The following is a 27631-nucleotide window of genomic DNA, read 5'->3' as shown; positions in this document are numbered from 1 at the left end:
TTGTCATTTATAGGCTAATAAAAGGATTCATTCTAAGATAAGAAAAGCCTGTAGTTCCTAAACTGTGTAAGGGAAGATGCAAAACGATTTTCCTTGTTGTGTAAAAAGAAGGGACTCTTGGGCTTCCCTGGTGGCACAGTGGTTGAGAGTCCGCCTGCCGATTCAGGGGACACGGGTTCGTGCCCCGGTCTGGGAAGATCCCACATGCCGCGGAGCGGCTGGGCGCGTGAGCCATGGCCGCTGAGCCTGCACGTCCAGAGCCTGTGCTCCGCAACGGGAGAGGCCCCAGCAGTGAGAGGCCCACGTACTGCAAAAACAAAACAAAACAAAACAAAAAACAAAACAAAAAGAAGGGACTCTTTTATATTAGTCTGTGGGGTAGTTTGTAGATAGTTGTATCTAGCCAACTCTTCCCTCTTCTCTCTCATTTAGCATGCAATTATTATGTGGGCAGAAATATTATTTAAGGGTATGATTAATCTTAGATTCTTCAGTTAAAAAAGCAATATTCAATGTAGAAATCCGCCTTTCTCACGGGATATAGAATTTATCTAGAAGCTATGCTTTTATTCAACTTAATATTCATTTTATTAAAATGCATATTCTCTTTTGAAGGAAAAGTTTGTTTCTTTCCCCAAATAACCAGATTTATTTTGTTCTGTATATTATGTAAAAGTGCCAATGTTTGCATGTTTTCAATAATGATAACATCATAAGGGCCTAACCTAACGAGTTAGTCCTTTCATGCCTGAATCACCCCTGTGCCTTTTTGGATATGATCCATCATGGATACAGTAGATAAACAATGCTCTGATTATCTGAAAAACAGTCCTCGAGCATTGAACATAATGCTAAAAGCCCTAGCACACTTCTATCTCAACTAGCGAAACCTCTCTTGCAATGAAATATTAATAGAAGCATTGCTCTTATTGTAGCTTTTCAAATAAAAACAATTATGGCAGTTCTGATTCCCCTATTCCCACTCAATCTAATAGTCATTATCTCATTTGGACTCTTACAGTGTTTTCCTGATAGGTCACTAGTTCTAGTTCTTCTCCAGTATCATTTTCTCAGATGTCTATATTTCAACAAAGTGGCTCCCCTCACTCTCTAGCTTTACAGTCATTCGAAGTCTCTCTCATTGCCCAGAAGAAAGTTCAGTCTTTTTATAACACAAGAGTCTCTATAAGTCCACCCCTGGGCCATCTTTTCATCCCCAAGTTAGTTACCATTCAGCCTGCATTCTGACAATGCCATCAATTTACTCCTCTTACTCGTTCTTTTTTTTTAATAAATTTAATTTATTTATTTATTTATTTTTGGCTGTGTTGGGTCTTCATTACTGTGTACAGGCTTTCTCTAGTTGCAACGAGTGGGTGCTACTCTTCGTTGCAGTGCACGGGCTTCTCTTGTTGTGGAGCATGGGCTCTAGGCATGCGGGCTCAGTAGTTGCAGCACGCGGGCTCACTAGTTGTGGCTCGTGGGCTCTAGATTGCAGGCTCCCTAGTTGTGGCGCACGGGCTTAGTTGCTCCACGGCATGTGGGATCTTCCCAGACCAGGGCTTGAACCCATGTCTCCTGCACTGGCAGGTGGGTTCTCAACCACTGTGCCACCAGGGAAGCCCCTACTCTTACTCATCCTTAAAATTGCCTGATACTGTCATCTTTGCTCATGTAAGGTGCCCTCTATGAACTCCTCATCATCAGTTGATAAAACTCATGTGTTTAGTAAGTAATGTGAGAAAATGTGGATGAAAGAGAGGTGGAAGGTGCTTATTACCCTTCCATAATCTTCATTATCTCCCCAAAGCTGTCCTAAAGAAACCCATAATCTAAGTAAAAGTGGTGTGCTGAACAAACACAAGTTAATCCCTAGGAAGCCCTTCCAGCAAGATACTGCTCACTCTTTTATAGAAATCTTGGAAGCTCCCAACATGCTACCTCTTCTGTGACACCTTTGGAATTCCCTCTTTACAGAGCCACACCAAATAAGCATTACTCATTCCTTCTTCTATGCTTTTAAAGCACTTTGTTCCTACAGCCATTACAGCACTTAGCACTTATTTCAGAATGAAATGGTGACTTGTTTTGGTGTGTGTGGCTGATTTCCTTAATAAATTATGAATTCCTTGAGGGTAAGGACCATTTATTATTCATCTGTGTATCACCAGAGCCTGGTAGAGTGCTCAGTAGATAGCAGGAGCATAATTAATATTTGTTGACTAAATGAATAAATTAATAATCATCAATGCACCATAAAATCTTATGATTATGGGAATGGATCCCAAAGCTAAATATAGCTTTAAGAAGAAAAGGAATCTGTCATATCATCAGAAGTAGAAATTATAGAATTTATCTCATTGATCTGTTTGTAGGTATCCCTTTAAAAGTTATTATTAGGACTATCATTTTTGCCTTGACTGCTCTGATTCCCAAAACTATGTGTTCAGCTTTGACCTCTAAGCTGATATCTTACATTTTATTTGAAACCTCCTTTAACTCTCTTCCATCTGAACATGTGCCACATACCTCGAATTCAAATGTTCAAGAAAAAAAAATGTCAGTCTACTCTACCAAGGAGCATTTGATACTCTCTTTGAATCTGTCTGCTAGAATTCCATTGCATTGACCTGAAAAATATCCAGTCCAGAAGGACTGTAAATTCATGTTTTGCCCATTTCCCTGCTCCATATACATAGCAGTTAATGACAAGATATAACAAGAGAAAATTAAAAAGAAGATGAATTGTGCATCAGAAAGAGCAGAAGCACAAAGTATAAGCTGGGCTACTGTTAAGGACCTGATGTTTTCTGGGTCCACAAGCCTGTGAATGCAGGAGTATCTCAACTGCTGTGGTGGTAAGTTGGGAATTAAAGGTCTCACCCAAGGCCGGTAGACTGGAGCAGTAGCACCTGTAGGAAAGGAACCTGAAAAAGAGCTGCCATAGTAGCTTGGGCTTTGGCTTAGGGCTCTGGGAGCCCAAAGAGAAAGCAGAGGAAGCATCTCACCAAGTTCCTGGGCCAAAATCTCTAGAGTTCACAGAGTTTATCTGCCATATTCATATGTATATGTCATTATGGGGACAGAAGACCCATGACACCAAACTAGTCCTTTTTGGACAGAAGGGTTAAGTGGAGGCCACCACAAAACCATTAGACAGAAAAAGGTAGCCAGAGAGAAAGACAGAGAGTGAGTGAGAGAGAGAGAGAGAGAGAGAGAGAGAGAGAGAGAGAACAAACAAGGAAGCAAATGCTTTCTACTCAAGATTAGCTGCAATATAAAAGTCCCAAACATTGGAGGAAAACTAACAAAGATAGCCCTTAAAATCAGCAAAGAGATGAATTTAACATAGAAAAAAATATAAAAATAGAATAAACTATAAATAACTTTCTCAAGTTATTTAGGTTCCTCAAAAATATAAAGTAGGAATCATCAAACTATGGCCCTGCCAGCCACTTACCTGTTTCCTCATTTTATCTATTTATTTTTTTAACAGCTTCATTGAGATATAGTTTACATCCCATAAAGTTCATCTGTTTAAATTGTACAGTTCATTGGTCTTTATTATATTTATATAGTTGTGTAACTATCGCCATAATCTAATTTTAGAATACTTGCATCATCCCAAAAAAGAAACCCCCATACCTGTTAGCAGTCACTCCCCATTCTCCACTTCCCTGAAGCCTAGGTAACTGCTCATCAATTTTCTGTCTCTATAGATTTGTCTATTCTGGACATTTCATATAATGGAACTATAGAATAGGTGGTCTTTTATTAAGTCTGACTTCTTTCACTTAACATAGTGGTTTCAGAGTTCATCCATATTTTATATCATGTATCAGTACATAGTTCTTTTTATTGCCAAATAATATTGCGTTGTGTGAACATACTACATTTTGCTTTCCTATTCATCAGTTGATGGACATTTGGGTTGTTTTCACCTTTTGACTATTATGAAAAACATTCCTATGGTCATTTATATATAAGTTTTTGTATTAACATGTGTTTTCATTTCTCTCGGGTATATGCCTAGAATTGGAATTTCTGCGTCATACAGTAGCTCGATGTTTAACATTTTGAGGAACTGCCAAACTGTTTTCCAAAGTAGCTGCAGTGACCTGTTTTTGTAAGTAAAGGTTTTTCTTGACACCCAGCCACACCCATTTGTTTACATATATTCTATGGCTGCTTGCAACAAAAACCATGTGGCCTGAAAAACCTAACATTTAATATCTGGCCCTGTACAGAAAATGGTTGACCATTGACCCCTGACATGAAGGAAGATGTATCCATTCAAAGCACTTAAACATTAAAAAAAAAAAAAAAAGTAGATATAAGCAAATAAAATTAAAACAGACCAATATGAAAATGAAAAAATTTCAATAACCTTGACAGTGAAAAATAACACTAGTCGAAAGTTTTAAATATCTTATTATTTGAGATAAAATATAGATGAGACACAGAGAAGAGAGAATTAATTAATTAGAATCCAAAGCTAGGATTAAGGAATTCATGTGAAAGATACAAAAAAAGAGAAAATATGAAAACAGAGCTAAGAAGTATGAGAATACATTGCCAGAAGAAAAGAATACAGGGAATGGAGAGTAATCAATATTTGAAGAGGTAATGTTGAGAATTTTCTAGAATTAAAGAAATTAACATAACTACCCATAAATATCTACCTTGTTTAAAAACTGGGGGAGAGGGGTAGGGGAATGCTGAAAAGTCTACTATATTAGTAAAGTTCCCACATCTGTATTTTTGAAAACTGGATAGTAAGTACCCTTTCTTTGCTTCTAATATTCTTTATTGTTAGAATAATTGGCACAAACCCCACTCAGGAGTTTGAGTCCACAGTGCAAGCAGTTGCCACTATGTTCTCTAAAAGCCAAAGCTTCAAATGCAACAGACTAGTACCAGGCCTCTTCTTTCCTCTGAGATTCCTGCACTTTTTATACGCCGTGTGTACGTTATATCTGAGAAGGAGGGCAGTTCCAATTACAGTTGACCCTCTGTATCACCAGGTTCTGCATTTGCAAATTCAACCAGCCATGGGTCGGAAAATATTTGGGAAAAAAAAATTCCAGAAAGTTCCAAAAAGCAAATCTTGAATTTGCCACACACCAGCAACTATTTACATAGCATTTACGTTGTGTATACAACTATTTACATTGTATTAGGTATTATTTTAAGTATTCCAGGGGATGTGCATAGGTTATATGCAAATAGTATGCCATTTTATATAAGGGACTTTGAGCATCCTTGGATTTTGGTATCCTGCAGGGTCTTGGAACTAATCCCCAATGGATACAGAGGGAAGACTGTAGGCTCAAGCAGATCTGGCTTAGTTCTCTACAATTCCAAACATGCAAAATAGCCCTTTTTCCTAAGGCAGCTGAGGTGGTTTATAGTTTAGTTTTATTTTGCCCTGCATTTTTTAAAATTTATTTTAATTTATTTTAAACTAATTAATTTATTTATTTTTGGCTGTGTTGGGTCTTCGTTGCTGTGCGCAGGCTTTCTCTAGTTGCGGTGGGCGGGGGCTACTCTTCGTTGCAGTGCACAGCCTTCTCATTGTGGTGGCTTCTTTTGTTGTGGAGCACAGGCTCTAGGCACATGGGCTTCAGTAGTTGTGGCACGCGGGCTCATTAGTTGTGGTTCTCGGGCTCTATAGCACAGGCTCAGTAGTTATGGCGGATGGGCTTAGTTGCTCCACAGCATGTGGGATCTTCCCAGACCAGGGATCGAACCCGTGTCCCCTGCATTGGCAGGCAGATTCGTAACCACTGTGCCACCAGGGAAGTCCCCTGCATTTTTTTAATTGGATGAGTATTTTCAGATATTACAGTTGACCGTTGAACAGCACTGATTTGAACTATGCACTTATATACAAATTTTTTCAATAGATACGTACTACAGTACTATACCATCCACCGTTGGTTGAATCCTCAGATGCAGAAAATATATATATATTATTATATATATAACTGTAAAGTTATATGTGGATTTTTGATTGTGAGGGGGTTTGGCACCCCTAACCCTTGCATTGTTCAAGGCTTAACTGTATTAGATAGTAGCATGAGAAATATATTCTCAAATAATAAATCAAGAGTTGAAAGTAAATCCCCTTTTATTACAGAAGCACAGTTTCCTAGTTTTCCAAATTATGTTAAATTTTGAGTATTTTTGGTCAAACCTTGTCAGGAGTTTTTTGTTTATTTATAAATTACCTTTAACAATGAGTACGATGCATTATGAGAAGGAAAGGTCAATTTATAGTTTCCTTATAGCCAATCTGTTTTCTGTTTTTAGTGGCTAGGATGATTATGGTTATTTATTTACCTTAGAGTTTTAGGTTTGGTAAACAGATGTGATTAGTTAACACCAGCATCAGCCCTGTTTGAATAACTGAAGAGCTTATATCAGTCATTTTGTTTGGGCTGGAATCTTCCATATTTCTATAGAACTGTTCTCCAAACTATTCACTCTGGTGCAGATTAGATGTGCCTGACAACAGGAGCAATTTTACATCAACACTTGTGTGTTGGTTATGTCTGCTCAGTATCAACCCCTTTATACTCTATATTTTGAGTGACTTCTTCACTCCTGACATCCGTTAATTTCAGACTCAAATTTCCACTGAAATCCAAAGGAAAGGGGGAACCGAGGAAGAGCTGCTAGTAAATCAAATACACTCTGTGCTGTAGTCTCCAAAGACAGCCACTGTCAGTCCCTCCCTTTCTGAGCGTGGCTGGGACAGCGATGTCAGCTTTGCTTCCTTCTGGGCCCTTTTTGCTGCTCGACTGCTGTGATCCACATTTTCGAAGGTCGGTGGCTCCTAGTGAAATTTACTGGCCGCCTCCTCCTTCAGTGAAGTGAGTGTGCAGTGAGAATGAGTCAGGATAAAGGTATGTTCCCTGAACTAAACTTTAGTGTCTCAAAGAGCATTTTAAACAAAGCCTGTAATTTTAGGGTTTCGTTTTGATCTCTGGCAATGATAAGCTTGTCTCTCCTTTTAGGCTCATTAGAATTTACTGACTCTTTTCTGATTCATCAGCCAGTTCTTATGTGAGGAGTGATTCATGGATCAGGGAAGGAAAATTAATTTGAATAAAAAGAGGAAGCAGATTACAAATCCCTTTCTTATAAAATCCCATGCATATGTTTCAATATGATGTATAAAAAATGTAAAGGTGGCTTGATCCAGCTAGCCATGTATAACATGAATCTGAGGTATTTGGAATCTCCTCGTACAATAATGACCACTTCTCCGCTTGGTAATATATTTGAGGATGAATGCTTCCACTTCTTCTGAGTCTCCATGTCTTCATATTTATAGAACAACAATACTAATGTAAATCAAGATTCCATTGCTATTATGAAAATCATTGGAAACTTGCTCTAATGAATATTATGAAGTATCATCCCTTTCATCTTAAGGTTGAGTAACTTTTCTTCTCCTGACATCTTAGAAATTTCAAAAAGAGTTCAGAGAAACTCAGTATAAGCCAAAGGAAAAAGAAGAAAAGGAAATAGCTCCTAGTAAATGCAGTACACTCTGTTGTGTTCTCCAAAGAGGGCCGCCATCAATTATTTCCCTCCCTTTACATGTGTGCTTCTCCTCACATACAGCAGTGGAGTCTATTTCCCCTCCCTTTAACTCTTTGGACTTGCTTAGACCAAGGTAATCTGATGGAAGTGATACTGCCCCATAATGGGTCTAACCTTTAAGAGGACTAGCAGTTTCAGGTTCCTTTCTCTTGGAAGCCAGTCACAGTGTAAGAAGTCCAGTTACTCTGAGACCACCATGATGTTAGAAACTCCAGGCTAGTCATATGGAGTGGCCATGTGAATAGGCATATTTGACCAGCCTCCAGTTGTTTCAGGCGTCTGATTCCAGACATGGGAGTAAAAAGCCTTCCTGTAGGTTCCAGCCCGAGTAGACACCACACAGAGCAGAAAACCGCCCAGCACAGATTGTAAATTATTTTAAGCCACCAAGTTTTGTGGTGGTTTATTATGTAGCAATCAATAGCTGAAACACTCTGGTTCTAGTATCCTTATTATTCTCACATCAAAATTCTAAGTATGTCATTGTCATTTTTAATTTTATTTTCATTCTTATTTTATTGTGCTGTTTTATTTTAGTTTTTATTGCTTGTCATTTCAAATACATATTACAGAATTCTAAGTGTGTCATTATCATTTTAAATTTTACATGGTTTATAAATATAAATGGAAAAACACAATATGATTTTTTTTCCCTAAACCAAAATTGAGGCTTCCACTAAAGCGAAGTAAAAGTAATCTTACCTAACAACAGTATGTACTTGAATCAGATCCAGAATGACCAATATAACAGGTTTCACATGTCCTTGGCAGTAAGCTGCTTGTTTGCAGTCTACTCCCAGTTCCATTGCTGAAAAGAAAATAAAAAACAATGCCTAGGGACCTAAGGAAAACCCCAGAGCTCCCCACTACACAATGAACAATCTCTTCCACTTGAGCTTAAAAAAAAAATCTTTGTGAGCACAGTTTAGTCTTCCCACATTTTGTCAATAGTGCTGGGGAAAATCCAGAATATTTTAAAAAACATGCATGCTCATCCTCTGCTTAGAATTATATCTATGACCTCAGTCTTCAAAGATTCAAATCAGAAATCTTTGAGCCTGAAAGATGATGTGTAGTCATTCAGTGTGTGTTGGTTTTTTTCATTATTGTTTTTGAAAACATTGGGGATTTGATATTGCTCATTAAAAACTCCTAGAACAATAACATCAGGAATTAGTTTCCTAAGGCTTGGAACGTCAAGATAAAAAGTAAAAAATAAAATCAGAGAGTTGAGAGAAAGCTTGAATTTCTGTTTGAACTCCTGATTTACACATGTAACCAATGAAGACAATGGACTAGTAATTTGTGGCAGAGCTGGGTCTTTCTAAAACTCAAGTTTCCTGAATGTCTGTACCTCAGTGACTGCCTTTTACCTAGTCTGTTAAAACTGATGAGACAAGGATGGTTCTCTATTCAGACTATTTCAGTACTAAACTGTTAAATTCAATTTACATTTGTTTTCTAGGTGGGCAGCGGGCATAGAGCATGGATGTAGTAGGTTTGGGAGAGAGAGTAGAAGACATGTAAGTGGCAGCTGTGAAAGGACTTGGGCCCTGGTGGCAATCATCATTATCCTCATCACCTCTACCAATCACCGTATGCCAGACACCGGGCTAAGCATTTCATATATATTATCTCAATTTTTACAAGAATCTTGTGAAATAGGCATTTCTATTCCTATAGTGAGACAAGAAAATGAAGGAAATGAAAGGCTTAGGAAGGTGTCCAGATTTGCAAAGCCATTAAATTGTGCAGTTGGATTAGAACCACAGGTGACTCTGGCCAACACCAATGCTTCACAGTTTACCATTTTTTTATCAAAACTTTCATTGAGAAAAATAACATGTAAACATTAAATTAAACCTAGAGAGCTCTAATTCCATAAAAGGAATTGTTCGATTTTATTCCTGAGAAAGAATTTGAAGTGATCCAGGCTAGCAAATTATTTCTTCATCTTATTTCCAAGAAAGACTGCCCCCTCTCTTTATGGTACTGAAATATGCCTAGTTTTCCTCACTATTCTCATATGTAGTGCAGGCATAATAATAATATATAACTTTATAGCACTGTTTGAAGGATTAAAGTATTAAATGTCAATTCATATAAAGTCTTTAGCACACTCTCTGAAACACAGTAAGCAGTCAGTAGGCTTTGGTATTTTTGTTAGCATAACAACTCTTTCAATATGTAATTGGTGCAGAATATACTCAGACTTTGTCCTGTATACTTACTAAATGTCTCTCAGATATGCCTCTCTCTTCCTTTCTTCATGATTATGCCTGATGTATTAATCAGCTCGAGCTGCCATAACAAAATGCCATAGACTGGGTGGTTTAAACAATTAAAATATGTACCTCACAGTTCTGGAGGCTGAGAAGTCCCATAATCTGGGTGCTGGCCAATTCAGTTCCCGATGAGGGCCCTCTTCCTGGCTTGCAGACAATCATCTTCTTGCTATGTTCTTACATGGGGGAGAGAGGGAGAGAAAGATAATGAGGAAGAGGAAGGGAGAAAGAGAAATGTCTCATGTCTCTCCTTACAAGGACACTAATCCCATCACGAGGGCTCTACCCTCATGACTTAACTCCTTAAGTCCCTATTTCCAAATACCATCACATTGAGGGGTGGGGCTTCAACATATGAATTTGGTTGGAGGGGGGGGACTCAATTCAGTTCATAGCACCTGGGTTATATCCTCCATCATCTCACAACTCTCTTAAACTGATATTCCTTGATTCTTGTCTGTCCCCATTACACATTGAACATCTAAAAGGTGAAATTGATCACATCATTAATTCATCCAGTAGCGATCCTTAGGGACTTCTCTGGCCCTCCAGTGGTTAGAAATCTGTGCTTCCAGTGCAGGGGATACATGTTCAATCCCTGGTCGGTCAGGGAAAGAGGATCCCACATGCTGTGAGGCGTGGCAGAAAAACAAACAAAGACAATAGCAATCCTTAAACTGTAGGATAAAAGGAAAATTCCAATACTTCCCTGCATAAACTCTCCATATGCACAGCCATACTGAACTAGTGCTGTTGCCTAAAAGTGACATGATGTCTGATAAGTCTGGACTTAAACAACATAACTGAATTCACTCTCACTTGCTGAGTTCATCATTTATGGTGGTTGGGAGGAGAAGGAATGGAATTGAAATTAATTTCTTGATACCCATCATGAATAGGCTTCAGTAGAATGTTAGTGGAAGATGTGGTCAGTGTGATATACATTTAAAGCCAGTGTCTAAGAGCATCACAGTGGCATTGCTGCTCAGATTCACTGCAAACTCTTTGCCCTTCATCTCTTATTGACATAGGCTTACCATTGCCATGCGAATACCATTGCCATGCCTCAGCTTGACCCAGAGGGTCAGTGAAACTTTCCCCATTGTTTATAATCTTTATGCATAGGCTGAGTTTCCCAAATATTTCCTTGGCAGTTTTTTCCCAAGTTAATTAAAAGTTTACATTTTAACTTTCCTGGCATACTCCACTCTTTCAAAGGACTTTTCCCCCCTTAAATCCTTATTTTAGTTATCTTGAAAAAATTACAGTGAGGCATTACTTTCTACTCTTTTGAAAATTACATGAAACAGTTATTCATATTTATTGCTTTGATCTAAGAGCACATTCAGTTTTTTAACGGGTGACTGAAGTCTTCCATTCAGCTCTTAGCTAATGAAAATACAATTTCTGATTTTTTTAACATGTCTCTCAAATTTGTATTTAGACCATTGCCAAAGAATGTATTATAAAACTCTACTGAAGAGTAGAAAAATGAGTTTTTCAAGCCTGTTTTATCTTGGAATATTTATGGCATTGAAAACACTATATTCCCACTCAACCTGGTCTGTGAGCCACCTCAGTTGGTGTCAACATTGTGATCTTGTTCACAAGATCTCCATGGTTCTCTGTAATCAGGCAAATCCCAAGTTCTAAGGTGTAAATTCCATTTGTGATTTGCAACTTTTTTCATGTATTATTTATTACCATTCTCATTATTTAGAGATACTTTCAATTATTCAGTGCCTATACAATTCTTTAAAGAATACATAGCCACAAAATAATAGTTTGTTTGATCACACTTTAATAAATCAACTGGTACAGAATTAAAGAGAAGATCCAGAAATAAAGGAAAATAGCGTTGATAGGTCTAGGGAAATAGGCAGTGGGGACAAGTAATCTGGGGAATCAGCAATTGCATCATAAATTTCTTTAAAAATGTATAGTTGGCACATCTGTGATCACAATGGTATACTTAATAGTTTATGCATTATAAAACTCAGAAAGTTGAATAGTGAAAAAGGACATCTTTATAATAAGTTGTTTCCTTTTGGAAGAAAAGGACATCCATATCAAAGGTGAAGTTTGAATTTCGTTGGGCCAGAAAGGCAGTAACAAACTTGATCTGATCCTTTTATAAAAGGACTCAGTTGCCTTCTCATAACCAAAATGGTGGCCTCGTAAACCAATCACTTTCCCTACAACCAGTTGTAAGAGGCTACTCCTTCCAACTAACAGGATGTCAAAATATTTTTGTTCCATCTTGCACTTACTTCAAGGTCATGATGTCCCTGCTTAATAACTTTTCCTATTTTTAAATTTTTGCATTTTGCTTACACCACCCTTTTCCTATTCATATTACCGTGATTACCATTTCTCATGATATCCTCCCTTCCTGGGTCAACGTTTCCCTCTTCATATCTCTCCCAGTTCCTCACTCCTACTGGTCTTCATCTTCACTGTGACCTCCCTCTCTTTGACCTTGTGATTGAACATCCAAGGATATTTTCATTAGCTCCCTTGATTTCCTCACCAACTTGGCTCTCTCCTTAAGCAATTTTGCCAATCACCATTCCAGTCTATGTCACGTACTTCTCTTCTTTTTACCAGCCAATTAATGCTACTGTGTAATAGATACAAATTTAGTCTAAGTAATCTTAGCTGAGCCATCTCTGCTTCTCAGTAATCCTTTGGATTATTTTTAATTGATTCTTTGGTAATCTTTGAAACAGATTGCCCGTAAGTCTTATGCTTAATACCTTCTATTCGCACTCTCTATATAAGATGTGAAAACAACCTGATGATCTCTCACTCAACTTTCCTTATATTATCTGATCAATTCTTTTTTTTTTTTTTTCTCCCTTCTTTTCCATTTTTCCTTCCATTTTAGGAAGGGAGTAAATAAGTCATTCTCACCAAAGCCAACCCTCCCAATTGTGCTCTCCATCTCTTTTTCCTTTTTTGGAACTTGTTTCATTAAATTTTCCACAATTGCCTTACATCTTAAACATCTCTCTATTCTGGGTCTTTCCTCTCCATCTAAAAACATGCGTCACTTTTCAGTGCCTGAAAGAACTTACTCATAATGCTGCTGCTTTATCAAGTTACCTCCTTGCCTGTCTCCTTCACCAACAAACTTCTTGTAGAGTAGTTGTTATGAGCTATCTATACTCATCACCTTATGTTCACTGCTAAGCCTTGAGAGTATCTTGCTTATTCTCTTCCATTCAACACCTATAACCTTGGACACCAAATCTACTGACCACTTTTCTCATGTCCTTATCCTTAAACTCGTCTGCGTAAATCGATAACTTCCTTTCCTTGAATAGTCTATCTCCCTTGGTTTTCATGATGCTCTCTTCTTTTTTATTTTCCTGTTAAATCCCAGGCCATGACTCACTCTTTTTGTGACTCATAACTCTGGAGTGTATGTGTTTTCCAGGGATTGCCTTTGCCTTTTTCATATCACAGTAGTTATTTTCAAATCTGTCAACTTGAGCTCAACTTGTCTTCCCATCTTCTTTTCTGTCCTCTTCCTGGGAATAATATCTTGTCCTCAGGAAGTACAAAATTTGTCAACAACTTGCCTACCCCAATTGCTCTGATCTCTGTGTTACTCTTTCTCCCTCTTCCTTCTCTTCTTCCTCTTAATCCTTTTCTCATTTTCCTAATTTTGATGCCAGTGTAATTTCTTTTACTCCACACTCCTAGACTTTCAGGTCAGTAGTTGTCAAAACTGATCATCAAAATCACACTTTCACAAATGATTGTTTGATGAGTCTCTCTAGAGGCTCAGTGAATTGGAACCTCCAGAGATGAATTCCCAATATCTGTATAATTTTTAAAGTTTCTCACTGTTTTCTGATTTGGGGGTACTTCACCTTTAGATTCTCTATAATATTTTTGTGTCCATTCCCTTCTTTCCATTGTGGGAGTCCCTCCTCCGCCACTGCCCCAGGCCTTCAGTACGTCTCACGTTGAGCACTGCAACAGTTACCTAACTGGAATCCCTGCCACCAGCACTCTCTCCACCAATCTGTTTACTTTCCTGTGAGATTAAGGAAATTTCTGTTTTGATTGGGCCACACATCTTCTCAGAAATTTTAAATGTCTCTCCATTTCCTGTAAAATAATTCTGTACTGCTTAACCTGGTCCTCAAGATCCCTTCATGACCTCATGCTACAAATATTCTTCTCACTATTTACCTTCATGGACCTTTCACACCAATCAAAAGGGATATTTTACACTAATTTATGCATTTGCCTTTTTGCCTCTCTTTCCACTACCTTGAGTTCAAAGTCCACATGTTCAAATATGGCTCATCTTTAAGTCCCAGTTGAAATGCCAGTGGCCTCTCTGATACCATCAATGGTAAGTAACTGCTGCTTTCCCTGAATTTTTGTATAACTTTATCCCTCTTTTCTAATATTGATCTTCTACCTTTTATTATAGTGGATATATGTATTATATATATATATAATATTTAAAAGAAGACCCATACGTAATTCATCCTTTTACCTGTCACATTTTATCAAATACATTTTTGAATCTTAAATAAATATATATTTCTTGAATAATAAGCAATAGCCAAAGTTTATATAAAACTGTTCTAAGTGTTCTGCATTTTAACCATTAAATCCTAACTGAATTCAGTATTCTGTATTTAGGCGGTACTAGTGTTATTCTCATTGTACAGTTGAGGAAATTGTGCATCAGAGCAGTCAAGTAACTCACCAAGGTCACACAGCTAGTAAATGGCCCTTAAGTAATCTGGCTCCAGAGTCCATGCTCATAACCACTCTAGTATTCTGCCTTTTGATGAATAAATCCCACTCAGTCAACCTCAGCGCATGCTTTTTATTTTTCATTTATTTATTTATTTTGCGTGCGTTGGGTCCTTGTTGCTGCACGCAGGCTTTCTAGTTGCAGCGAGCGGGGGCTACTCTTTGCTGTGGTACGCGGGCTTCTCATTGAGGTGGCTTCTCTTTGTTGCAGAGCAGGGGCCCTAGGCGCACAGGCTTCAGTAGTTGTGGCACATGGGCTTAGTTGCTCTGCAGCATGTGGGATCTTCCGAGATCAGGGCTGGGACCCGTGTCCCCTGCATTGGCAGGCAGATTCTTAACCACTGGGCCACCAGTGAAGTCCCAGTGCGTGCTTTTTAAAAAAGTTTATTTGACTGACTGCCCATATTCAAAACAGATCTTTTTCTTTTAATTGAATTTAACAGAAGGAAATTAGAAAACTTAGTATAAATAACCTTCAGGAAAGCAAATGATGTGATTTATAATTAGGATACATCAACTTCAAGAAAGAAGTAGAAATTGGGTCATAGGAAACACTAAAAGTATTGAAGAGCAATTTGAAGCTCTATTGTGCAGTTTTATAAAGACAGTATAAATCCATGTGGTTGTAACTTAACAAGTAATTGAAATGAACAATAGTTGATACTTACACTCATTTAATTTTATGGTTTCCAAGAAGTGTGGTGATCTCCCTCTCTCTATCATTTTCCCACTAATGCCAGAGTCTTTGCAAATAAACACTTACTCTATGGTTATAGTAAAGCTGCTTTGCCACCATGAAAAAAAATTGTTTTTTACAAATGTGGCTCACAAACTTTGTAACAGAATAAACTTCACCTGGTTTAAAAAAAAAAACAGGACAGAAACAAACAAATGAAAAATATAGCAGGATCTGTCTAACCTATTAAAGATGGAATTGAATAGTAAAAATAGCTCTATGTTGGGGGCTTGGGAAGCAAGGAAGGGAGGGAGGGAGGAAGAGGGGAAGGAAGGAAGGAAGGAAGGGAGGAAGGAAGAAGGGAAGGAGGAAGGAAGGAGTGGAAACATAATTTTGAGCCTGAGGCAAAAATAAGCTCTAGTATCTACCTTATATTTGCTACTAACATCTAACACTTGTGAAACAGTGTAACCATTAACAGTTTTAATTCCACATGAAAGAGGAGAAAGAGTTGGAATTAAAATCTTACAGATTTTAAGGTCTACACATGACATTGACAAACAAATACAGAAAGAAAATTTTAAAGTTTATCATTGGGCCCAAATCACTTCGATAAAATTACTTTGATCATTAATATAGAAATATTGTCAATGTAGATTTTTTTTGGACAGCCTCCTTCTCCCTAGATCATACACATGCCATTCAATCTGGGGATTACCTTTCTTTCTGAGCACAATGGTTTCTCTTTCTTTTCTCTGTAAGGGCTTGATCCAAGGTTTTTAGTAAGAATGAGCAATAAAATATTAGTTCATTCCCATATGCATAGACCTTCCTGGCACAACTGTTACTGTGCCATTATTTAATGGTTAACAATAAGCTTTTATATAACACAGGTATTATACCACTTTATGGTCTGTTCTTATATATTCCCGAAAACAGCTCTCTATATGGGTTTGGTACTAGTTTTCTGTATTTGCAGATGTAGTTATTTAACAACAGAGGATAAATAATATCCCCAAAGCTTTTGAGAAATACATAACATTATTTTTATGACAAGACAATGCCCTGATAATCTGATACCAGAATATCTTTTGGGAGAAGAGATGCAATTAATCACATTGACAGAGAGGAACCGAAAGATTTCATTCAATTAGACTTTTTAGGATAGTGACATGGCAAAGGAAATTAAAATAAAATTTTAAATTGGTGTTACAGTTTTGTAATGTGAGGGCTACAGAGCCCAATTAAAGAAAGGAAATAACGCGTTGAGGTCAGCTGGCATTTATCCAGATTGAGGGTCTCTACCAGGAAACAGTTCTGGGAACTGACATACTTAACACACTGTAAAAATATTTTCTTGAACATATAGAGTTATTTTTAGTGTTAATTTTTCTGAGACATTGTGTCAGAATTGATTCAAGACTTCAGTGTTGAATTTGAGCCTATTAAATGGTAATGACTGCTCTGTGATGTACTATCAAACTATCTTTAAAACATAACTGGCTAGTCATGGCCAAATACATAGCAACCTGATTCCCCAAATTATGGGACCATCTAGTAAGACTTAAAATATAGATATAGCAGGTTGAAAGATGCATTGTGTGTTTTTATTGTGTTACGAAAGCAGAGTGTGTTGGGAATTGCTGTTAGGTGCCTGAGCATGCCTGGAGATGACTGTTCTGAACTCCTTAATGGCTAATTAACTGGAAATGTAGTTAGGAAGCTAAGTTAAGCCAGTCTTCGATTGTTGGTTGGCTGACTTCATGGTTGTTTTAGAACTCTGATCTTCTAAAAACGTTTGTCATAATGTGATTGTATGAAACATTTCTGAAGTGTGTAGAAAATTACTATGTTGGCTATGAAACCAAATGGTAATTCTCCTTCCCATAGTTTCAAGACATTTTTCCTCACAAGAAGAAAACAGATCATTTAACCTTTTCCTTAAGAATCAGAGAACTATCTGATCCCCGTCAGTAGGATATTCTCTGGCAACTTTGAAGTACACGGTTCAAATGGTATTACTCTAATAACAGTGCGTGCAAGGTCCATGTGGGTAGGTCTCATCTAAGTTGATTATTCTCCTTGGATTCAAAATTATAGCCTGCAAATTGAAAATTATACATAGTTTTTGCAAGGCGGGACCATAATTCTAGGCTTTTGCCATTTTGTTTCAATCCCAATAAATCACCCTCAAAGTAGGCCTGACACTGAACTGTCTTTAGCATCCAGGAGAGCCTCAAGTCAGCCATTGACAAAGTACCGCTATTTAGGGTCCCAGCGGTCTTGAGACTCCTCTGAGAATTTGCTCACATTCCTCCTCTTTACCCCTGGAAAATATACTCTAGGCCAGTATTGACTCTCTGTTCTGCCTGCAGATCTAATGTGTCACCTGTACAGATCCCTCCAAATTAAGCTTGCCTCCTTCATATAGCAGGAAGGGTCAGGGTAAATCCATGTCCGAACATGGTGGCTGTAGGCCTCCCATGATAGTTACATTTACTCTATCTACCTTGTGTCTGAGATATCCTACTAGCTACTTAAATTACCTTTTAGAGCAGAGTTTTACACATTGTGGGTCACAATAGATTGGTGGGTCTCATTGCCAGCATTTTAAAGTGGAGTGGGATGAAACGGGATGGGATGGGAGGGGATGGGAGGGGATTGGAGAGAATAAAGTAGAATAGAATAGAGTAGAGTAGAATAAAATAGAATAGAATAGAAAATATCAAAGAGAGACAGAGGGGAATAGAGGATACGGAGAGGTCCATGTTAAATAGGTTGGTCAGGAAGTTTTCAGTGCCAGTTTGGATGTGATGGAACTTAGAGTCTGCACATTGAAAGCAGCCCTCCTCTCTATGTGATCATCATATTACATCAGGATAAACATAAGTGTTCTAACACCAAACAAGTTTGGGAAATCCAGGTACAAAAAAGTTAAACATGTTTATTACATGATTTTTGGGCCTTTTAAAGATGCAAGAGAGGGCTATCTATAGCCATATGCTGTTTCTCTAACTTGACTAAAGTCATGGTGGTGATGAGGGTGAGGATGATGGGATGAGGGTGAAGATGACAGGAGGTAAGGCTTTTTGAGCACGTGCTTTGTGTCAGGCTCTGTGCTGACTGCTTTCTGTGCATGGTTCTCTCCCCCTCCCCCCCCATTTGGTGCAGTGTATGAGGAAAAATGAGTCATGGGGTAAATGCATTTGGAGGGTGGTACCTGTACTCAGAAGGAAGAGACAGTTTGAGAGGAAGGATAGCAAATTTAGCTTTGAATGAACTGAATTTGAGGATCTCCAGACCTGGAGGTCTAGAACTCAGGAGAGATGGAGATGCATATTTGGATATTGTTGGCCTAAAATGCTCATTGAAAGAAGGTGACACTAGAGATTATGAGTTTGATAAGGATGGCTAAATAAAGTGAAGAGCCTGGCACATCATCCAGGTGACATACACACAGTCTAGCCTGCTGCAACAAACGTTTGCAGCTGGGTCTGGACACCAGAGCCACAGGACTCAGAGTGGGTTCCCTGTTGCCCAGATGGTTCTCAAGAGCTCTTTTGGGAACGTGTTGAAGTACTGAGGCAAGAAGGAAACTCTTAAAACTAGAACCAAGTATAGGTCTAGTGACCAAAGGTTAGGAATGCAAACTACCCAGATGAAGTATGGAGTGTTTCTTTGAACAATTTACAAATCCAGTCCATAAGTTTGTTGTTATCTGTTCCAGCCACAGTATCCTAATACCGATTTGGCAGTTCTGTGAAATATGTACCTTGTTCTCTTCTACAACATTAGGTTTATTTGCTGAGAATACAGGTGGGTGACTATACATTGTGTATTAACCCTTGTTAAGAAAGCTCAAGAGCACATTTAATATTTTCTCACAAGGAAATGGATCAGATCAATGAAACTTCTTGACCTTCAAGTATCTGCTCATTTCAGAATAAAGGCCCATATTTTAGAAATAAGACCTTTTGATGCCTTTTTTTGATTACCTTTTTTTTCTAATTTAAAAATAATGCATGATTATTGTTGGAAATAGACCCATAAATATCTTAGATCCACATTATTTCACAGTTGGGTTCCTTGTTTTACGTTGATGAGTTTGTTTTAGCAGCACATCCAAATTGTTAGGATCAGAAGGTCAGTGAGGTAAAATTAAAACAAGTACTTTAGAAGATTGTAAACACAGAATAAATTTCAGCTTCATGTAAATGAGGTGTGATTTCCATAATAAAGCCATTATTGTTGTCACTGGTGCATAGCAATAAAGCCAAGACTGCAATTACAAAGAAAAGACATAATATAGAACCATACTTCCTTTACAAATGGCAATTCATTGAAATCATATTTTCCACTAAAAAGTAAAGAGATCTTATGTATTCTCAATGGAATCTACTGACTCCCATAAGTAGACTTTACTAATGATAGTAGTACTAAATAACAAATCCACTTGTCGGGTTGTTTTGTTTTGTTTTTTTTTTTTGATACTTGCCACAAGCAATTTCTTTCACTAAAACCTTTTCAGATTACTTTGTTTATCACATGAGTGACTCTTGCTAATGTAAGTATTTTAAGTACTTTGAGGATTGTTTTCTCCCTCATTGTGGAACTTCATCTTGACACAAGCCTGTCTTTTTTAGCATGTAGTAAAATATGCATAACATAAAATTTACCATTTTAACTATTTTTAAGTGTCCAATTCAGTGGCAGTAAATGCATTCACAGCGTTGTGCAACCATCGCCACCATCTATTTTCAGAACTTTTTCATCATCCCAAACATAAACTCTGTACCCATTAAGCAATAACTCCCTCTTTTCCCCCTCCCAGCTCCTGGTAACCTCTATTCTACTTTCTGCCTCTGAATTTGCCTATTCTAGGCACCTCATGTAAGTGGAATCATACAATATTCGTCCTTTTGTGTCTGGCTTATTTTACTTAACATAATGTTTTCAAGGTTTATCCACGTTGTAGCATATGTCAGAATTTCATTCCTTTTTAAGGCTGAGCAATATTCCATTGTATGTGTACATTGTATTTTGTTTATCCTTTCATCTGTTGAGGGACATTTTGGGTTGTTTCCACCTTTGGGATACTGTGAATGATGCTGCCATGAACATTGATGTACAAGTCTCTGAGTCCCTGGTTTTAATTATTTTGAGCATATACCTAGAAGTGAAATTTCTAGATTATGTGGTAATTCTATGTTTAACTTTTTGAGGTACCACCAAACCGTTTTCCACAGGAGCCGCCCCATTTTACATTCTTACCAGCAAGGCACAAGGGTTCCAATTTCTTCACATCTTTGCCAACATTTGTAACTTTCTCATTTTTTGACAATAGCTATCCTAGTGGGTACAAATAATATTTCATTGTGGGTTTGATTTGCATTTCCCTAGTGACTAGTGATGTTGGTCATCTTTGCCTGTGCTCAATGGCCATTTGTATATCTTCTTGGGAGAGAAATGTCTGTTCAAGTCCATTGCCCATTTTTGAATTGGGTTGTTTATTTTTTGTTGACTTCGAGGGGTTCCTTGTATATTCTGGATAGCACAGTCTTTATATAGATACCCTTATTCCATGGGTCCAATACTGTGTTTTTAGGGTTCCCTTTTATCGGGAACATTGAAATGATTCTGTTTTCTATTAACTAATTCACTCCTAAACATATATTTCTAACATTACCTATCATAAATGCCTGCTTCAGTAAGCAGTGACTTATATAGCCAACAGAAAAGTTACTAGTATTTCACCAAACGTGAAGTATCAGCTTAGGAAATATGTAACTAAATGATTTTCATTAAAAGAACATTAATTTTCAATTTGCCAAGTGGAATTCATAGTAACTTTTAAACAACAACATGCTCCTCCCCACTTTCATCACCATCACCCACTCTCACACCCTTTGGTCATTGTTACTCTAGGCCCCAGAGGTGAAAGGTACCTCCTTTAGGTTCACCATAAAGCTGATGAGGCTTACGTTTTAGGGCCTGTTACTTGCATGGACCTCTTCCAAGATCTTCTACCTAATTATGCTTTTGAAATTTTTATTTTTTAAAGAAGGCTTTCCAAATTTTATAAAAGTTCAGGCCCACAAAATCCGGATGTACCTCTGGATATGTTTCTTCCATCAGAAATCATGTCTTCGTTAGTGTTGCACTGCTGGAAAACCAGCCTGGGGTCTGTTGTGCAGTATACTGAGTTATTTATGACTGGCTGTCTTTCCTTGCAGTTTCTGATCTGGGTTGCCAAACTACCACACTTTTCTGCAGAGTTCCAGAAAAGCATGAGCCCTGGGTGTTCCTAGTCAGCCCCGGTATGCTCTTCTGGCTTCCGCATGGAGCTTTTCAGCAACACAGCACTTGTCTGGCTCTAGGCACTCACAGGAACATGCAGGCCAAATTTTGAAAATTTGGTTCCTGGCTGTTCATGCAAAATATGCATGTCCTTTTACACTGTACACAGAGCCATAAATAGAATTTTGTCCTTGCACAGTGAGAGCAAAGGATGCAATTGCCAGACTAATACCTAATCTCTGAAAACTTTCACAAGCATAGCTTAGGCAATTTCCTAAGTATTAAGGTATCTTGTCAGAAGTAAAATAAGAGCCTTCTGGCCCTTTATCAAATTGTATGATTTCATTAAACAAAAATGACGTTTTTAAAAAAAATTAAATAAATCTTAATATATTCGCTCCTGTCCTGTGGTAAGGCATCGATGACACAGGAACTATTCATCTGCAGAAACTGTGTCTTATATTATTCTTATTTTCTCTGTGCAGTTGTAATAACTTAGACAATTGACATTTTTCTAAAAAGGGGATATCTGACAAGATATCAGTATGGTGTCCTTCGAAAGCCTTTTTTCTTCTCAAAAAAAAAAAAAAATGCTCAGGTTCCCTCTTCCTTTCTTTCTTTCCTTTCTTTTCCCGTCCAGAACAATTCCATCTTAAAGCCATTAGTTTGACAGAGCCAGGTATGCATCCAGTGGAAGGTGTCAAGCATGGAGTGTCACAAGCCAATCATTGTGAGGGGGCATCCGTGTGAAGGGTGGAGTGGACTCACGAGGCTCCTAAGAACCTGAGTGGATTTGGGAGGCCATCTGTGCAAGGCAGGGACAACAGCAATGGGAGACTGGTTACAATCAATAGAGTTGATCAAATAGGTAAATATTTTAAGAATAATGAGAAATGCATTTCTTGCCAACAGAGAAGGAAGTTACAAATACAGAAAAAGATACAATTCCAATTAACCTTGTGGCATTGGATTGGAATTGGAAATATTGGTATACTAGTGATTTTCATTGTACAGAGATAGATATAGAAATCTAGATGGAAATGAGTGTGTGTGCAGATGTGTGCAGACAGGTATTCCCCAGCTCTGTCTACTGAGAGGACGTAGGAGCAGCAGCGCCCCAATAGCAATGACCATACCCAGCCCCAGATCTTGGTTTCTGAACGCCATTCTACCCTAAAGGAAGCCAGGACTGGGGCAGGGAAAGTACAGGATGAGCTTGAAACATCTTGTTGGGCCAAAGCAGAATGATGAGGACATAACAGAAACCATCTTGAAGGGGTTCCCACTAATCAGACTTAGAACAATTTGAGCATCAAAATAAATGGTAGTAATAGATGATAACCCATTACGTTGAGAATATATGAGTCCATATTATAAAAATAAGTAAACGCATAAATCAGATATTTGATAAGTGAAAGGATATTTACCTAGTTTCAAAGTAATGTCATGCAAGATACATACTAATTACAAAAGGAAAAAGACTAACTTTACGATGGAGAATTCATGCAGCCACTACCTTAATCAAATGACCAAAATGAGCCTCCTAGATAATGGGACAAATAGAAATCTTGTGCCATCCAATAGAATGTTATGAAAAGAACCCAGGATCACTTCTGTGATTTCTGGCAAAGCTTATAATCTAAATCATAGGAAAATATCAAACTCAAATTTAAGGGCACTCTACAAGACAAACTGGCTGGTAATCTTCAAACATGCCAGAGTCACAAAAGCCAATGACACTCAAAGGAGCCATTTTATTTTTATTTATTTATTTTTTAAACATTTTTATTGGAGTATAATTGCTTTACAATGCTGTGTTAGTTTCTACTTTATAGCAAAGTGAATCATCTATACATATATCCCCATATCTCCTCCCTCTTGCGTCTCCCTCCCACCCTCCCTATCCCACCCCTCTAGGGGGTCACAAAGCACGAGCTGACCTCCCTGTGCTATGCGGCTGCTTCCCACTAGCTATTGGTTTTACATTTGGTAGTGTATATATGTCCATGCCACTCTCTCACTTTGTCCCAGCTTACCTTTCCCCCTCCCCGTGTCCTTGAGGACACTCTCTAGTAGGTCTGCATCTTTATTCCTGTCTTGCTCCTAGTTGCCCGTAGGTTCTTCATGACCTTTTTTTTTTTACATTCCATATATATGTGTTAGCATACGGTATTTGTTTTTCTCTTTCTGACTTACTTCACTCTGTATGACAGACTCTAGGTCCATCCACCTCACTACAAATAACTCAATTTCGTTTCTTTTTATGGCTGAGTAATATTCCATTGTATATATGTGCCACATCTTCTTTATCCATTCATCTGCCGATGGACACTTAGGTTGCTTCCAAGTCCTGGCTATTGTAAATAGAGCTGCAGTGAACATTGTGGTACATGACTCTTTTTGAATTGTGGTTTTCTCAGGGTATATGCCCAGTAGTGGGATTGCTGGGTTGTATGGTAGTTCTATTTTTAGTTTTTTAAGGAACCTCCATACTATTAAAGGAGCCATTTCAGATTAAAGAAGACTACAGAAAAGTCAACTGGATTCTTCTGCTACAAAGGAAATTACTGGAATAATTGACTGATCTTGAGTGGGATCTGAGGATAGTCGTAACATATCAGTGTTAATTTTCTCATTTGATGGTTGTATTGTGTTAATGCAGGAGAATGTCTTTGTAGAAAATATACATTACAATGTTCAGAAGGTGATGGGGGATCAGGTTGGCAACTTTCAAATGGTTCAGGGAAAAACAAAACTTTCTTGTCATACTGTACTTGCAACCCTTCTATAAGTTTGAGATTGTTTCAAAATAAAATAAAATTTTTAATTTGCTAAAATTGTAAATAACTGTTCAGATTTCCACAATGTATGTAGATTTTAGGCATTAATTGATGATGTTGAATATATATGGACTTTGAGGTCTGTCATGAGAGTTGTCAGTGATGTGTGGTCCTTCCTGATGTCTTTCAGTAGCTTGAAAATGTGTTTATGTGCAGCTGCTAAGATCTGATTCAGTTTCCAAATATTCTATAGCTTGCCATTTAAATATTAATAACCCTTCTTTAAGATTGTTATTCTAAATCCCAAATATCAAAAATAAGTAGAAAGGGTAATGAAGTCCTTTGGCCCTAAAGAAATCTGTTCTGGAAACTATTAAAACAAATTGCACAATAAAATGATGGGTAGAATAAGCTTAGTGTTGTCAGTAGTGAATCCTTCACTTCATCTTTGCTCTTAACCATAGCTGTGACGTTTGGTGTCCACTCAGCAAAAGAGATAAATATGTATTTTTCCATTACATACAAACAAGTTATATCACTTAAGTTTTAAAATGTCAGACTGGACTACAGTAATTTTGAGAGCACACTGCTGCCTACCATTTTCTGGTAGAGAGCTCTTTTAAGGAGATTTATATACCCGGTCTTCCCTGGGATTGAAATGTGATTGCATCTCCCCAGTTGTTGGTGGCACTTCCTGAACAGTCCAGCAGGTGGTAGTCTAGGAGAGGAACAGTTCTCATCCTTCAGTCCCCTGCCTACCAGCAAAACAGAAGGAAGGTGGACTCAGCAACGTTACCGTTGCCTTCTCTTCTCTGTTGTAAGACTGGTATTTCCAAGGTTGTTCTTTCAAAATGAGTGCTTAGACATAGAGAGTATCTCCAGAAAGTAGGTAAAAATAATTTTGTGTATATGTATGATTATGCAGTATTCTGAAGTTCAAAAATTCTTTTTCTTTTCTTTTTATTTTATGGTGTCTAGAAATTCCACTGGTTTTGTATCTCTTTGCCCTGATTTCAATGACATGGCTTTGGGGAGGCCTGCACATGGCTTACAGACACTTCTGGATGCTGGTCCTCTTTGTCATTTTCAACAGTCTGCAGGTAAGCCTTACAGTTTGGTTACGGCACACATAAACACGAGGCAGGGAGTTTCAACGTAAAGAAATCAAGTGTCCACATGTAGGTGAATTCCTATGCACAAAAACATCACGCAGAGTTTTAGAATAAAATGACAAAGATTATGTTAAAATTTTTTAACACCTGAAATATGGCTGGACCCTCTAACTGCTGGTTATACAAATAGGGAAGATATAAAATATTTACCCTCCTTCATTTTGACAACACCTAAGTAACTACAAAAACATGTTTCTTTTTCAATAGGATTGATGTTTATAAACTTCACAGATGGCAGCCATCTAGGGCATATGCACATATTTGGAGTGGGTCTGTCTAGAAATTAGATCAACTGAGAGTAGAATAACAGTGATGGTCAAGCAATTCCCTCTTGAGTCTGGTGCTTGGTGTTTTGGTTCACTGAAAACTGATTGACATCCTCCAAGTCTGGCAATGCGTAGCTTAAATTAGCTTTGTGAGAATGTTTGGATAGCGTAACCAGGAATTATATAACTGTAACAAAAGTTAAAGCTGACTTTTTTAGTGCTTTTGTTAAATGGAAAAAAAGTTGTACCCTGAAATTAGCAAACTGAACAAATGAACACATTTTTTCTTATTTTTCAAAGTGAAAAGATGTGTCCTAGACTAAAACAATTTATTGAATTTGCCAAGGATATCTGTAAACAGCCCTTGTTTGGACCACCATCTTACAAGAAACCTCTGTAGGAAAAATATTAGGATTATAGCATAAAACTGAAACATGACTCAAAACATATTTAGGTTTGCTTTGTAGGAGACAGATTCATTAGTGAGATCATATCTAACAGCATGATGCCTAATCAAAACATAATATCAATTTAGGGAGGGAAAAATACAAAGTGGCTTAAACATTTGGAATCAAGTTGATATATAGACACCTCCCAATAGAGTTATAATTGAGTACCAGCTACTAGCACAGTGTGCCAGTGCTACCATTACTAGGGTGAAGATGACAGCACTGCTTCTCTAGGATCTGATGATTCAGGGAGTAAGCAAACAATTAGCTGTAAGGGTGTACTCTGGCAGGTGCCATGTAAACAAAGTGTTATGAGAGCAGAGTAGAGGACTTGTTTACTCCTGCCTGTGCTAGTGTTTGAGCTGAACACCAAAGGTGAGCCACTCAGGTCAGAGGCCCTGTCTTGGTCACCTTTGAATACCTAGGCCTAGCAGAACTAACACCAAAGTCCACATTGACAGCTTATAGGTGTGTTTTATTTGGTGGACACACAATGGTACACAGAACAGGGTTTTAGATTTTTTTAATATACAGAGTGAAGTAAGTCAGAAAGAGAAAAACAAATATCATATGCTAACGCATATATATGGAATTTTAAAAAGCGGTACTGCTGAACCTAGTGGCAGGGCAGGCATAAAGACGCAGACGCGTAGAGAACAGACATGAGAGCACTGGGGATGGGGGGAAGGGGAAGCTGGGATGAAGTGAGAGAGTAGCACTGACATATATACACTACCAAATGTGAAATAGATAGCCAGTGGGAAGCTGCTGCATAGCACAGGGAGATCAGCTCGGTGCTTTGTGACCACCTAGAGGGGTGGGAGGGATGCTCAAGGGAGAGGAGATACGGGGACATATATATATGTATAGCTGTTTCACTTTGTTATACAGCAGAAACTAACACACCATTGTAAAGCATTCATATTCCAATAAAGATGTGAAAAATAAATAAATATTTGCTCAATTTTTAAATTGAGAAATTTCACATGAAAACCTGAATGTCTGGCTTTTCTCTAATAGCAGTATTTGCATGGCAGCAATTTTCAAGTCTTGAGTAGATGCTGCCCTCTTTAGATGGGACACGTTACCTCATTATACCCGATATATTCAATTTGTTCATTTTACCTGCCCCTGAGTTTGTGTCATATTTAATGTTTATTAAATAAGTGATGAGTAGATAGTTAGAGATGGGTATTTCAGGCAGAGAATACAGTGTTAGCCTAGGCTGCAAAAAAGAAACGTGATTAATCTTGCCTACATTTACCAAAGGTTTGGGGGAGGAAGAAAGGTTTTGCAGTTACTGGTGGGAGAGG

The 27631-nt window shown here is 37.9% G+C and overlaps 1 protein-coding gene across 1 annotated transcript in view; it reads left to right on the top strand.

Annotated features, from left to right (window-relative positions):
• The window catches only part of ADGRV1 (adhesion G protein-coupled receptor V1), a 577115-nt gene that overhangs the window by 491626 nt on the left and 57858 nt on the right, over positions 1-27631 (top strand). The window contains exon 87 of the mRNA XM_082836315.1: positions 25410-25531. Within this exon, the coding sequence (XP_082692441.1) occupies positions 25410-25531 (122 nt within the window). The remainder of the gene's footprint in view (positions 1-25409; positions 25532-27631) is intronic.

The sequence above is a fragment of the Leucopleurus acutus genome (genome assembly GCF_964270905.1).
Source record: "Leucopleurus acutus genome assembly, chromosome: 3".
In the NCBI taxonomy this organism is placed as follows: Eukaryota; Metazoa; Chordata; class Mammalia; order Artiodactyla; family Delphinidae; genus Leucopleurus; species Leucopleurus acutus.
Note: the sequence above shows the minus strand (reverse complement) of the source record. Positions and strands in the feature narration are given on the sequence as shown.